The sequence below is a fragment of the Chenopodium album genome, chromosome 21 (genome assembly GCF_948465745.1).
Source record: "Chenopodium album chromosome 21, dcCheAlbu1.1, whole genome shotgun sequence".
Lineage (NCBI taxonomy): Eukaryota > Viridiplantae > Streptophyta > Magnoliopsida > Caryophyllales > Amaranthaceae > Chenopodium > Chenopodium album.
Genome location: NC_137854.1, coordinates 14887701 through 14900556, shown reverse-complemented (window position 1 = coordinate 14900556; position 12856 = coordinate 14887701). Strand labels below are relative to the sequence as shown.

At 33.4% G+C, this 12856-nt stretch overlaps 1 protein-coding gene across 1 annotated transcript; it reads left to right on the top strand.

Annotated features, from left to right (window-relative positions):
- The first annotated feature begins 1863 nt into the window (after nt 1-1863).
- LOC145601775 (uncharacterized) lies at nt 1864-12119 on the top strand. Its single transcript, XM_081657843.1, has 9 exons — nt 1864-2225; nt 2324-2401; nt 5272-5949; nt 6218-6320; nt 7646-7746; nt 7864-8038; nt 8719-8889; nt 11242-11342; nt 11536-12119. The coding sequence occupies exons 1-9, from the start codon at nt 1941-1943 to the stop codon at nt 11587-11589; spliced, it is 1746 nt and encodes a 581-aa protein (XP_081513969.1). The 5' UTR covers nt 1864-1940; the 3' UTR covers nt 11590-12119.
- The last annotated feature ends 737 nt before the right edge of the window (nt 12120-12856 follow it).

Here is a 12856-nt window from a genome sequence, read left to right as displayed (position 1 = left end):
AAGATCTGATGGAAGCCCCTCAAAAATTAACAATGGAGGCTAAGATTGAGGAGAGAGGTTAGGGTTTTTTTTTTTTTGGTTGAGAAATATAATTTATTTTTTTTTTTTTTTTTTTTTGTAATTTTATTCATTTTCACATAGGAGTATTCATTGAATTTTATTTATATTTAAATCCTTATTTTTAAGTATTCCCCTTAAACTTGTGATACTAGGTATGCCATTTGCAATAAGTGGCTTGAGTTGTTCATATTAGATGATTTGAACTATTGGAAATCAATTGAAAGTAGTTATCACAACTTAGAAAGTTCAAATTCACCATATTTTTTTTAACTATAAAAAAATATCACTTGGCTTGTAATATTTTGAGATTTAGATTTATTTTTGAGATTTGTAATATTTTTGGTTTGAATAGTTATCAATTGATCAACTTGCCACAATTCAAGATTTTAGTTTCACCATGCTTTAATGGTTTGAAGTTTTTTTGGTACTAAATGGGGTGATACACAAAAACAACCAAATCAAGTAGCGAGTTACGTTAGTATCAGGGGCGGACCTATTAAGGGTCTTGGGTGGCACCGCCCCCCCAAAAATATTTTTATTTATTTATTTATTAAGGTAAAGGTATAAATTTATAGGTTGTCTCTTCAGAGACATCTGATAAATTTATAGGTTAAATACAATTTTTTAATGTAATAAATACTCCCTCCGTTCCCTAATATTTTTTACATTTAGAATTATGCGCGGTAATTAAGAAATTGTGTAAAGTTGAGGCATATTGGAATATTTCAATGATTGAAAGTACAAATTTATTGAAAAATACAATGTTGAGCATGTGGGGTGGAGAAATTAGAGGAGAGAGGAGAGAGAAAGTAATAATAAGTGTTGAAAAACTATTAAAATAGTACAAAAAGTACCATAGCACATGGAAAAGTAAGGATTTTTGAGTAATAAAATTGTAAAACAAGGGTAATTTAGTCCAAAATTTATGACCAAAATAGGAAAGATACTAAATGTAAAGAATAAAAAGGAACACCCTAAATGGAAACGTAAAAAACATTTAGGAACGGAGGGAGTAACATTAATTTAGCTTTGTCATAGTGGTAGTGCATTGAATTTATGCAAAAAGTCTTAGGTTCAAGCCTTCACAAATAAGCATTTTTTTTTTCCTATTTCTAGCCCCTCCAAACTAAATATTCTACATCCCCACTGGTTAGTATTACCCGTTTAATAAACATGCTGGGTTCGGTGATTCTAACTCGTTTATTACATGGATCGTGTTCGTATTTAGTGGTTTTCAATATATTAGTACGTGACATGAAAACGAATACAAGATGACACAACTTGTTTGCCAGCTCTATGGATTTGTTCTCTTCAGCTTAATTTCAGTTCAATTCAGTTTAGTTTCTAATTTACTTCTCTCATAAACAGTTCAGTTCTAGTTCAGTTCAGTTTAGTAAATTAGAGCAAGCCCATATATATACAAATGCTAGATTTGAGAGTAACATCGGAACTCCAATAAAATATTAGAGTATGTTCCGTATAATACACAAAAGATACCATTGAATTAAAAAAAAAACACTAATAAAAGCTATTCAAAAGCCAGTGTCGAACACATTTTTAGACTTACAACGGGTCCATATGGAGTAATTCGATTATGGATATAGGATATGTGTCACTTCCAGCAAGGACCCATCATAAAAGTCAGAAAAAGAAGACAAAGATTACAACAACCGACCACAAACTCAATATACTCGTTTTAAATATTTCTCACCAAATGTATTCTTCAAATGAAATTACAAGTAAACAAACAAATCAAACTCAAATTCCTAAATCCTAATAAAAACTTGTGAAATTAGCGCCAAACACAAATTAAGCGGTAGCACCGCTTCCTACAAAGCAGCAAATTATTATTATCAGTGTAAATAAATACACCATTAAAAATGGCGATTACATTTCAATTTCAATCAGATATGCGTTTCTCTCTCCAATTCACCTCATTCTTCCGCCGCCTTTCGCCGCCGTCAACCGCCGATTATCGCCGCTGGTTATCACCGGCTGTTACCGGTAATCATCGCCGTGTTTCGCTGCGGTTGAGTGTTAAAGCTTTCTCAAACGACGCCGTTGTTGATAAACCCTCGATTTGTACTGCTGATGAGCTTCATTATGTTCATGTTGCTAATTCGGATTGGCGTCTTGCTCTTTGGCGTTATCATCCTAATCCTCAGGTTTTTAATTTTTTTGATTAATTTGACTATTTGTGTTTTTTTTTTTAATTAGGGTTTGAATTGTGATTTTTGGGTGTTTGATTTTGTTGAATGTGCAGGCTACTGCTAGGAATCATCCTCTTTTGTTATTGTCTGGTGTTGGGACCAATGCTATTGGCTATGATCTATCTCCCGAGGTACTTGGATTTTCATTTTTTTTTTTTTTTTTTTGGGTGTTATTTTATGATTTGGATCAATGTCGTTGGAATTTTAGTGTTTAATTGATCAATGTTTTAATTTAGCGCTGCGAATTAACGGATTAATAGATGCAACTTATTATTGTTATTAGTTGTTGAAGCATAACAATGATTGAGGTGTTGAGTTGTCCTGATTATCAGTACTTTATTTGGAAATTATTTGGTACTCCGTATGACCGTATGTGAGTTGTTGGTGGTGATGACAATCATGAACAATGTTAAAATGTTGGTGGCTGTATGATTTAGGTTATACGGTTTAAGTAAATTGGCTGCTTATTTAAGTGTCCCATTTCCTTTTTAGGAAATTTTCTCTTGTGTTTTGACATTTTATTTTATTATATCTCTTTCCTCATATGTTCCTTATTCCTACTTTTCTATTATTTTGATTCTCTCTTACAAAGTACTTAGTAATAAATTTTGAACTTATTGTCACTTTTCTATAATTTTTTTTATTCCCTGTCAAATCCCACTTATAAAATAGTTAATTTCACTTAATTCACCATCCAAACACCAATTAGTGCTGCTTAAATGAGGCACCTATAAAAAATGGAGGTAGTAATGTTTATGTATGCACTTTTTACAACAGTCAAAGAGAAATGAATGGAAAGTAAGAGAGAAAGGATGAGAGAAGTGGAATGTTGCAAGTAAATAATACTTTCTTCGTTCTTTTATTGTTGCACCATAGAGGTTGGACACACTTTTTTTTGGTAGTGGGAAAAAGAAAGAGAGAAGGGTAAAACTACATAATTATCCATGTGAGGGTATATTGAGTATTTGTAGTGTGAACCGAGATATTTTGTATTCTAAAATGGATATGGTTCCTATAGATAAGTGGTGCAATAATTAAAAACGGAGGAAGTATAATTATAGAAAATATAGGTTGAGTGGAGTTTTGCATGAAGAGTAGATGAAGAAAAAAACATAGGTTAAGTAAATAACGACAAAGTAAGAGATTCTACGAGTGATGAACTTGGATGTGTTAGAAATTATAAATAGGGATGAGATAGGAGAAATAAGAACATACATATATTCAATCCAATTAAACATTGTATTTTTACAAGACTTTATATAGGCATACACATCATGACTACTTGTTAGAATTAAGGAAACATAATCTGATTTAGTGGGTAAACATGGATCCACTAAGCTACTACATTAACTCAACTAATGATAATTTGCCTTCTTACTGTAACAAACTACCCATACACTACACACATGCTCCGTAGAGCTTGACACTACTTTGAAGTTTGAATCAGAAATTGATTGAAGAAGTAGTTATTTATGCATTTTAAATTTCTGCTATAATTTCAGAATTTTGCTTTCTTTTTCACAACATGGTGGGGGTTTATTTATTCTTCTAAGTTCTAATCTTCTTGCTTGGGTCATATCCCTGGTTAAAAAGATTGTCTAGGACATTTTCCTAGCCTCAAATTTAAATGAGGAAGTGTTTGGGACTTAGTTTGAACTAAGCTTGCTATCTTAAAGTTGGTGATGCTATTTGGCATTCATCGACAGTGCTAGATATTATATGAAATACTAAATAATTTTTATATTCTTCATTTTGACAAAATGGCTATAGTCTCTTTTCAGTTTTCCTTGAACAAATGCCATTTTGTTCTTAAGCTTCTGTCCCTATTATCTCATTAATCTTCAGCAGTGCATTCCCATTGAAAACCAAAGACAGTGTAATTCATTTATTTTTTGCTTCTCTTCTAGTTTATTACAACCTTAAGTTAAAAGAGAATTAATGACTCTATCTTTACCTTGTAACCCACTACTTCTGAAACTAGTTTAATTCTGTGACTTTTTTCACTTCATTTAAATCATGTGAGAGGTTAGCTTTCTGGCTGGTCTCCATATTTCTTGCCTTGTAGTCTCTAGGTTAACACCATATGCACCAATTGAAAGTGGATTCGTAGAAGAATGTACTGTGAATATATTAATTTATCCCCTTCATATGTGCATGGTGTGGAGTATCTAAGCTGGCCATATTAGAAAAGCTAGATGCATTAAGATAAACTTAATTACATTGTATTTCTGTGTTTACTTGGTTGTTATGCTTTACATAAGGACTTATTTAGTCTACACTCTACATAAGCTCTACGCATAAAACTTTTGGCATTTAAGTGGGGTATCTTAGTATCCTACTGTCATCATTAAACCTTAAAGCAATTTTGTATATAGATTCCAAAACTGTTGTATTTTATCCCCTCAGGAACACCATAGCCATTTTCTGTCGATTCTTGATAACATTTGCTGTAAATATTAACTATGGTTGTCCTTTATAAGCATTATGGCACTCCAATTCTGATAGGGTTCTGGTCAACATGCTCCCAAGTCAAGAATTGGGGCATAGCGTTTAGGTTAATGTATCCATAGTCAAGAAATGCCTTAATGTGAACTGGGAGTGTCATCAGAAAGGAGTAAAACATTGGAGTTTTGCTGCAAATATGGCTGGGATAGAATGGAATGGAATGGTGGCCGTAGGGCAGTTAGGGGTACTTTTATGTTTTTTTCCCCCCCTCTCTCAAGGGTGTTAAGGAGGGATAAGATTAATTAGTTATATGTATGTGTTATCGTTCATTCATATCCTAGAGAGCTCTATGTTGTTTCCTTTTGCATGAAAAAAGGTCAGTCTTGTTTTTAAAATGCTGCTTTGATTTATAGTCTACTTTTCTTGGGATCATGTTGTTAAATAAAGGCTTGTTGATTGGCTAGTAAATAAGATGAAAATATGGTCTCTAGCGGTCTTAAAACTGTTTAGGTGGCTTTGTCTCCTTTTTTATTAATTAATATTATATTTGTGGCAGTCTTCATTTGCTCGCTACATGTCTGGACAAGGATTTGATACATGGATTCTGGAAGTTAGAGGGGCTGGATTGAGCATGCCTGCTACACACTCTAAAGATGTTGAACAGTCAGCCCATGAAATTTCTAGTAAGATGGAGTCAGCAGCTGAAAAGGCAAAAGAAGCTGCGACTCAAACAAGGCAGTCCGCAACTGTTGAGGATGGGGCAGTAGCTGATGCAGACGTCCCTGTTCATAATGGAGCTCCATTGACAGTTGCGACAATGTGGGATGAATCAGAACTCGTTACAAAATTGACAGAAACATTCATGCGTTTGTCTCAGAGGCTCTCTGGCTTTCTTAGTGAAGGTCAATCAAAAGTTATGTCTGCAAGACTATTTGATCAACTTCAGAAACTCTTGGACGATTCTTATTTACTTGACCGCTTCAATGACATAAAGGAAAAGCTTTCGAGCTTGTTAGAAACTAGTGACAACTCTTCTGTAGCTAATCAAGTATCAGATCTAAGCCAAAGGCTAGTGAATATCTTTGAAGAAAGTCAACGTTCGGTCTCGCCTCCACTCTTTGATTTGCAGACCCGTTTCTTCACAACCATAGAAGAATTTCAGAAACAGCTTGATGTGATGGTGAAGTATGATTGGGATTTTGATCATTACTTGGAGGAGGATATTCCTGCTGTGGTGAGGTGACCTTTCTTCTTAATTGTTGGTTAAAAACAGATTCCATATTTTTAACAGTTTAACTTTTGATAATCCTACTTTCATCTGATTTTTGATCTTCTTCAACTCTCCCTCACCCTTCACGCTATGATAATTATAAAATTCTTTTTAAATGTGAGCGAACATGATTTATGTATAATCTCTCATTCTGCCAATATATTATGCTCTGTAATTAGCTTCATGCCCCTTCTAATATTATACTCTCACACTTTGTGTCTTTGTAATGCAGATGGATTATATAATATCTCAAAGCAAACCCAAGGATGATAAATTGTTTGCCATTGGACACTCAATGGGTGGTATACTGTTGTATGGGATTCTGTCCAAATATGGTAAGTTATGACGTTTTGGTGTACAAATTTTGTGGCTATTGATTACATGGTTTCACATCTTGAAGTCTTTTTTACTGCATGAAAGTGTCAAAGCTTGAGCTAAGTACCTTACCAAAATCTTAAGACAGGAGTCAAGGAGGAACCAAGGGAGAGATCTGTTGGCAAGAACAAAGAAAAGAAAGTAAATTTAAGACAAATCATAACATTAAGAACGAGATTGGGATATGGGAATACTTTTCATGTTATTATCGTGATTTTGCCAGATTGCATTCTTAACTTTAACCATAAACAACACTTACAGACTTGTGAAATCTTTAAAACATTGATCAAGTAGTTACTACTCAGTACTACAATACCTTGCCAAAATGGCAAAATCAGAAATTTGTGGCTATAGCTCACCCAAACTTCAATCTTTCTTTGCAAATCTCTAAACTAAAAGCTATGAAGGTGGTTTTGACACCAAAAATTTGTTGTGTAATGGGTCTCTAGAGCATTTCTAGTAAATTTGACTCAAATCTTCATTTATAAAGATGGTGTTTCAGGGATTTGTTTCTGGGTTGGAAATACTAAGAGAGAAGAAAGGGTCTCCCATAGTGAGATGATGATAAGCACAGCACCAAACCCACCATTTATTTGCCAAAAAGCAAGTACACGGAAGGCCCTTGAAATACCAAAAATTTATAATTTACCTCCATTAAAGCATGCTTAAGTTCATAAGAATTTACCTCCATTTTCTAAAATGTGTTATCAGTATTAAGTTGCATAAATAATGAGTGGGTCTTATGAAGTTTTAAACAAAGTCATAAAAACAAGAGCAGTCTCCTCTTATTAATCCTCAACATCAACCAAAGCTAATGAGTCTCTTGTATCTTTACACTTTAGCAGTCTCTTGTAGCTAACGAGAGCAGTCTCTACTTATATCCTTTAAGGACCAGTGCACATACATATTGTTTAATAAGCTAAAAACACATCCTTTATCTTATTAATGTGTTTTTTTTTTATTTTTAATTTCTTATTTTTTTTTGACAACATTAATGTGTTTAACCTTATTATGTATATCACATTTTATTCTATACTTCAAGCTGTTCCTGCAATTCCTTCTCAAACATGCACATCTCTATTCGACCAATCTTCTTTATACATATCTTTAGAATTTCCCCTTTGACATTAGAGGTATGCTATGACTGTAAATTGCTGTAACAATCCCTGTCGTTACTGTTCTCCTTTTGAGCTAGCCTGACTTACTAATAAGAGCTGCATGTTGGTCACTATTTATTACTATTATTGCATTTGGTTAGTCACTATTTGGCTATTTTCCAAATCAGGATATGAAGGTAGAGATCCTAGATTAGCAGCTGTTGTAACATTGGCGTCTTCACTTGACTACACAACTTCTAAATCAACACTTAAGATGCTCCTACCCCTTGTAAGTGGAATACTAGTCAATTCTGCATTTTTATGGTCCTTTCCTCCTTTTACAAGTGATATAATTTTGTTTTTTTTGTTTGTTTTTTTTTTTTTTTTTGTATTTATTGTTTATCAGGCAAATCCTGCACAAGTCCTTAATGTCCCTGTTGTTCCATTAGGAGCCATGCTATCAGCTGCTTACCCTTTTACATCAAGTCCTCCATATGTCTTGTCTTGGCTGAATAATTTAATATCAGCAGAGGACATGATGGATCCAGAGTTGCTAAAGAAGCTTGTTCTGAACAATTTCTGTATGCACAAATACCTTTTATTCTTTTGAATGTTGTTTTGTATTTTCTTCTGCAGTTTTTGATGAGAAGGAAAAGTACATGTGGCACTCACAACACAACATATAACAAGCACTTTTTTTTTTTTCCTCTTTTGCTTGTATTAAGTGCTAATCAACTTCTTTGTCTAGACTCTGTACTATATGGATTGCTATTCTGTTGATTAGGTGCACATCTATTATTAGTCCAACTTTTGTAGTTGTTTCTTGTTGAATTTTCCATATGTGTTGTTTCCCTATCCTTTTCAAGTTAAAATTGCTTTTTAATTGGAGATGTGGATTGACTACCATTTAATGCTATATATTTTACTGTTTCTGTGCTTGTATTAAGTGTTAATAGTCAACTTCTGTGTCTGCTATCTGAACTATGTTGGATTGCTCCTATTATACTGTTGTTTTTTTTGATGACCTTGATGTTCTCATTTATGCTGTTTTCCAAGTCTTTAAGAACTGCTATCTTTGCGTGTTGTACATTTGTCATTATGTTATAATTGATGTTCAAGCAACTATATACTTGCTAGTGTTCATTAGAATGTCTTTAACTAATTAACTGTAAGGTGAAATTTTGCTTGAATGTCAACTGTCAACTCTTCACCACAATTTTTCCTCAAGTATCTTCTTCTAATTCATTGATAATACCTCCAGGTACTATATCAGCTAAACTTTTACTACAACTAACAACAGCACTTCGAGAGGGTGGACTGCGTGACCGTAGTGGCACCTTCTTCTACAAGGAGCATTTGCACAAAATTACTACCCCAGTGTTGGCTTTTGCGGGAGATCATGATCTCATTTGCCCACCTGAAGCCGTTTATGGTATTCCTTACCTTTTTTTTTTTTTTTTATTTATTTTAATATCTTAGCATCTTAGTCTGTGTTTAATGTTTGACTTTTAACTTATGAGACATCATGACGTTGATTTTGACTAATTTTTATTTTTTTTTTATTTTTTTAACCTTGTTAGTATTGGTTTATAACATAATGTAGAGATAAGTGAAAAATGTTATAATAAGTGACCTCGGGGGTGTTTGGTAAATGAGAATCGAGGGTGGGAATGGGAATTTTAATCCCAAATAAAACAAAATCTCTTGTTTGTTAAATGGGAATGGGATTAAAGTAGGGAATGGGAGTGGGAATAAATGGGGTGAATTCCCACCATTTTATTACCTAGGGAGGGTAGGTAATAAATGGGTGGGAATGGGAATAAGTAGAAAATGACATTTTTGCCATTAATGAAAAAAATGGAGGAGAAAGAACAGTAAGGGTAATATTGTATTTTTGTTATTTATTCCCCATCTATTCACATCCACTACCCAAACAAAGTATTGTCATATTTTTCTATATTCCCAACAATCAATTCCCAATTCCATTCCCACATTTTAATCCCCAAACTCCCATTCCCACATTCCAAACGCCCCGTCAAAGTATTGTTCTGTCTTCTCACTTTCTCACTAATACTCCCTCACTAATTTGTGTCATTGCTATGTTAATTAAGAGGTAACATTAACATTGATTAGGTCTTGAGAATACATACATACATACTGGTGACGATAGGAGGCTGGTGTTAACGGTGTCTTAGAGATACTGTTACTGTGGTGGTTAAGCTAGCTTACTGTGTTATTGGTGGTGGTGGACTTGTGGTTTGAAGTTTTTTGGGTGGACACTGTCACGGGGTGGGTTTGAGTAGACGGAATAAGGGTGGTTTATGTTAACTTATTATTAAGTAGTAATGCTTTGGGGTGGTTTTGGACTGAATTCTGTTACAAATTTTATTTAGATGAGTTACTTTCTATTAGGGGTGAAAGTTCGGTTTGCGGTTTGGATTATAGCCAAAACCGAATCCAATCCGAATTAATTCAGTTTCGGAAATCTCAATGTGAATGCAAACCGAATTTAGATATGATCCAATATTATCCAAACCGAATTAATTCGGTTTTTCAAATTAGAATCCAATCCATACCGAAATTTGTTCCCTTCTTTTGCAACATTCAAACCCGAAACTCGAACTTCACCCAAAAAGTTCCTACAATCATTTCTTGTTAACTATATTCTTTGTGAGAGAGTAAAATATTGAGATAGGAGAATTAAGAATTAGGTTTTTTTTTTAGTTTATAAATGAAAGGGGAAAGTGGTTGGATAATTTAAAAAAGAAAATGGGCTTAAAAAAATAGGTCGAAATTCGGTTTGTAATTCGGTTTTCGGTTTTTTTAAACCCCAAACCGATCCGTAATCCATATTTTTTAATTTTTCCAATCCGTTTCAATCCGAATTTCAAAAAAATCCAAATCGAATTACTAATTCGGTTTGGTTTTCGGTTTGGATCGATTTTAATCCGAATTACTTTCACCCCTACTTTCTATATTATTGACGATCGTCAAACTCGAATATGTGGATCCTTAAAATTGGCTTTATTTTTGTTTTATTATTTAAAAAAAGGAAGTCTCCTTACAAGATTACGAATCAATACTCCCTCCATCCAAAAATAGTAGTCTTATATAGTATATACCCAAAATCAATCAATCAATCAAAGCCTTAATCTCATAAGTGGGGTCGGCTACATGAACCAAATTTGATTATTTCGTGTAATTATCAAAAATGATCCCCCTCCTCCATCCCTTACGATCCAATGCTTCATCCTCATGCACATCCATTTACTTATAAAGTATACACCCAAAAAATTTTCCCAATTTTTTTTAAAAAAAAAAAAAAAAAATCTCCGTTATTGGTTTCTCTTATTGTTCACCTTTAATTAACCAAACCTCAGCATCGTTTTTTAAAAAAATTCATTTTTAGTCAATCAAACCCTAATTGTTTTTACTTTTTTCTTTTTTTTTTTTTTTTTTGTTTTCTTAGCATTCAGATTTCACCATCTTGCAGTCTTGCTTTGTGATATTTACCTTTAATCAACTAGTCCCCAATTTTATTTACTATTAACATTGCCTATTATCAATCAAACCCCAGTATACTCTTCTTTATTCACCTTTCTAAACACGTGTGCAGTGACACAGGGACTTTGTTGCAGCCCCCCCACCCCCTTAAGTTTTTCTACTAGATAGCACAAAGAAAGGAATTTTTCAACCAAAACTTAAGAGGAAAAGTGATATAGTTTAGCTTAGTGATTTTAACTTGTTTGTCCAAAATCTATTTTTGACATTTTTCATGGAACAGAAACTGTGAAGTTTATGCCTGATAACATGGTTACTTATAAAGTTGTTGGACAACCCGGAGGTCCACATTATGCGCACTATGATTTGGTTGGAGGAAGACTGGTTAGTATATTTTGACCTTTCTTTTGTAATTTATTTACTTTATATCATTGAAAGCCATGCTTAGTACAGTTACCAGCATATTTTTGTATTCTTCTGCTTCAGTCTTTTGTGGCTTTCTGTGAACCTGTGTCCCCAACCTCCTCCCCCTTCCATATAAGTTTTTAAAACTTAATTCTTATTCTTGGTTTTGCAGGCTGTAGAAGAAATATATCCTCTTATAGTTGAGTTTTTGAGCTGTAATGACTAGAGATTTGGATTTAAAGGACGTGACCCTCTCTCAAAGTGATTTTATTTTTTTTGTCTACAATGAGCAAAGCAGCTGCATCTCACTTCACCAACTCAAGCTATTTTCACGCCGGTGCTCAGTTAATTTATGATTTTGAAAATGGATTGCAAAGTAAAATTGCCCTAGGCAAGCAGCCAAGAATATCTCCTTTTTACCGAGGATGTCAAGAGTTGCTTTCAGGTTGGATTTGGTCTGCTATCCAAGCTTTCGGTTCCCATACTTGTGGTCAGAATTGTACATGTGTATAAGGTTTTCAGATTCTTGACTCTAAGTTCATAGTTCGTATATATAGAATCGAAGATGCTGGTTAAATGTGTTTTGCTGCAGGTTTGTATTATTTTCTCTACAAGCTGTATAGACTTTGTTGTAAAATGTCCCTGTCGTTTTCGTTACGTCGAGTGATGGATTTTGGATGTCATTCTATTTCTCAGTATCAAACCAAAAATTAAGGAAAGCAAGGAGCCAAAACTGAAAAGGAAATCTTAGATCTATATATTTTGGAGTTAATGTTTATATGGTCTCCTTTTTTATTTGTTTGGATAAGATGAGACTTACTGTTTGCGAAATAGATGTGTTATCCTGTCTTTATTTTGGGATACAGATGGTGTGTGATTTTTATTGTTGGGGTGGAGGAGGGAACTCCGTTACGGTGATAAATTACTTGATTAAGGCTTATTTTTGAAGATATTAGCTTTAAATAAATAAACTAGATTTTTAGGTTATATTTTATGTAATTAAATTTAACTTAATATGCTGAATGATATTAATTTTTAAAACTTAACTGAAATTTATGTAAACTGATTAAAGCATTATTGTTATTGTGAATTAAACTCCTTAGAACTTAACTGTAACATAGTGAAATTTGTTATAACTTACCTGAACTTATACTACGTATATAGCATAAATTGAATAGAATATACGAAGTACCTATAATTGTTTTTGGTCCGAGCAGTGCTTGGGAAATTCGTGCAGTATGATTATATGATGGTTTATTGTGTGATGAATGAATAAAGAGAATTCTTTTCCTACATCAGTTATGTTTTTTCTCCAATTATATGCTTAAATGGACTATTGGTGTTACAATCTTTATTTATTTTGTTGATGCTGAAGAGGGATTACAATGGCATTGCACGTTTGCACGTAGTTAAACATATTAATATTTTAAAAAAAACATGTCATAAGAAATCAAGAAGGTTTTTTTTTTTTAGCCTCATTGTTGTATTATCGC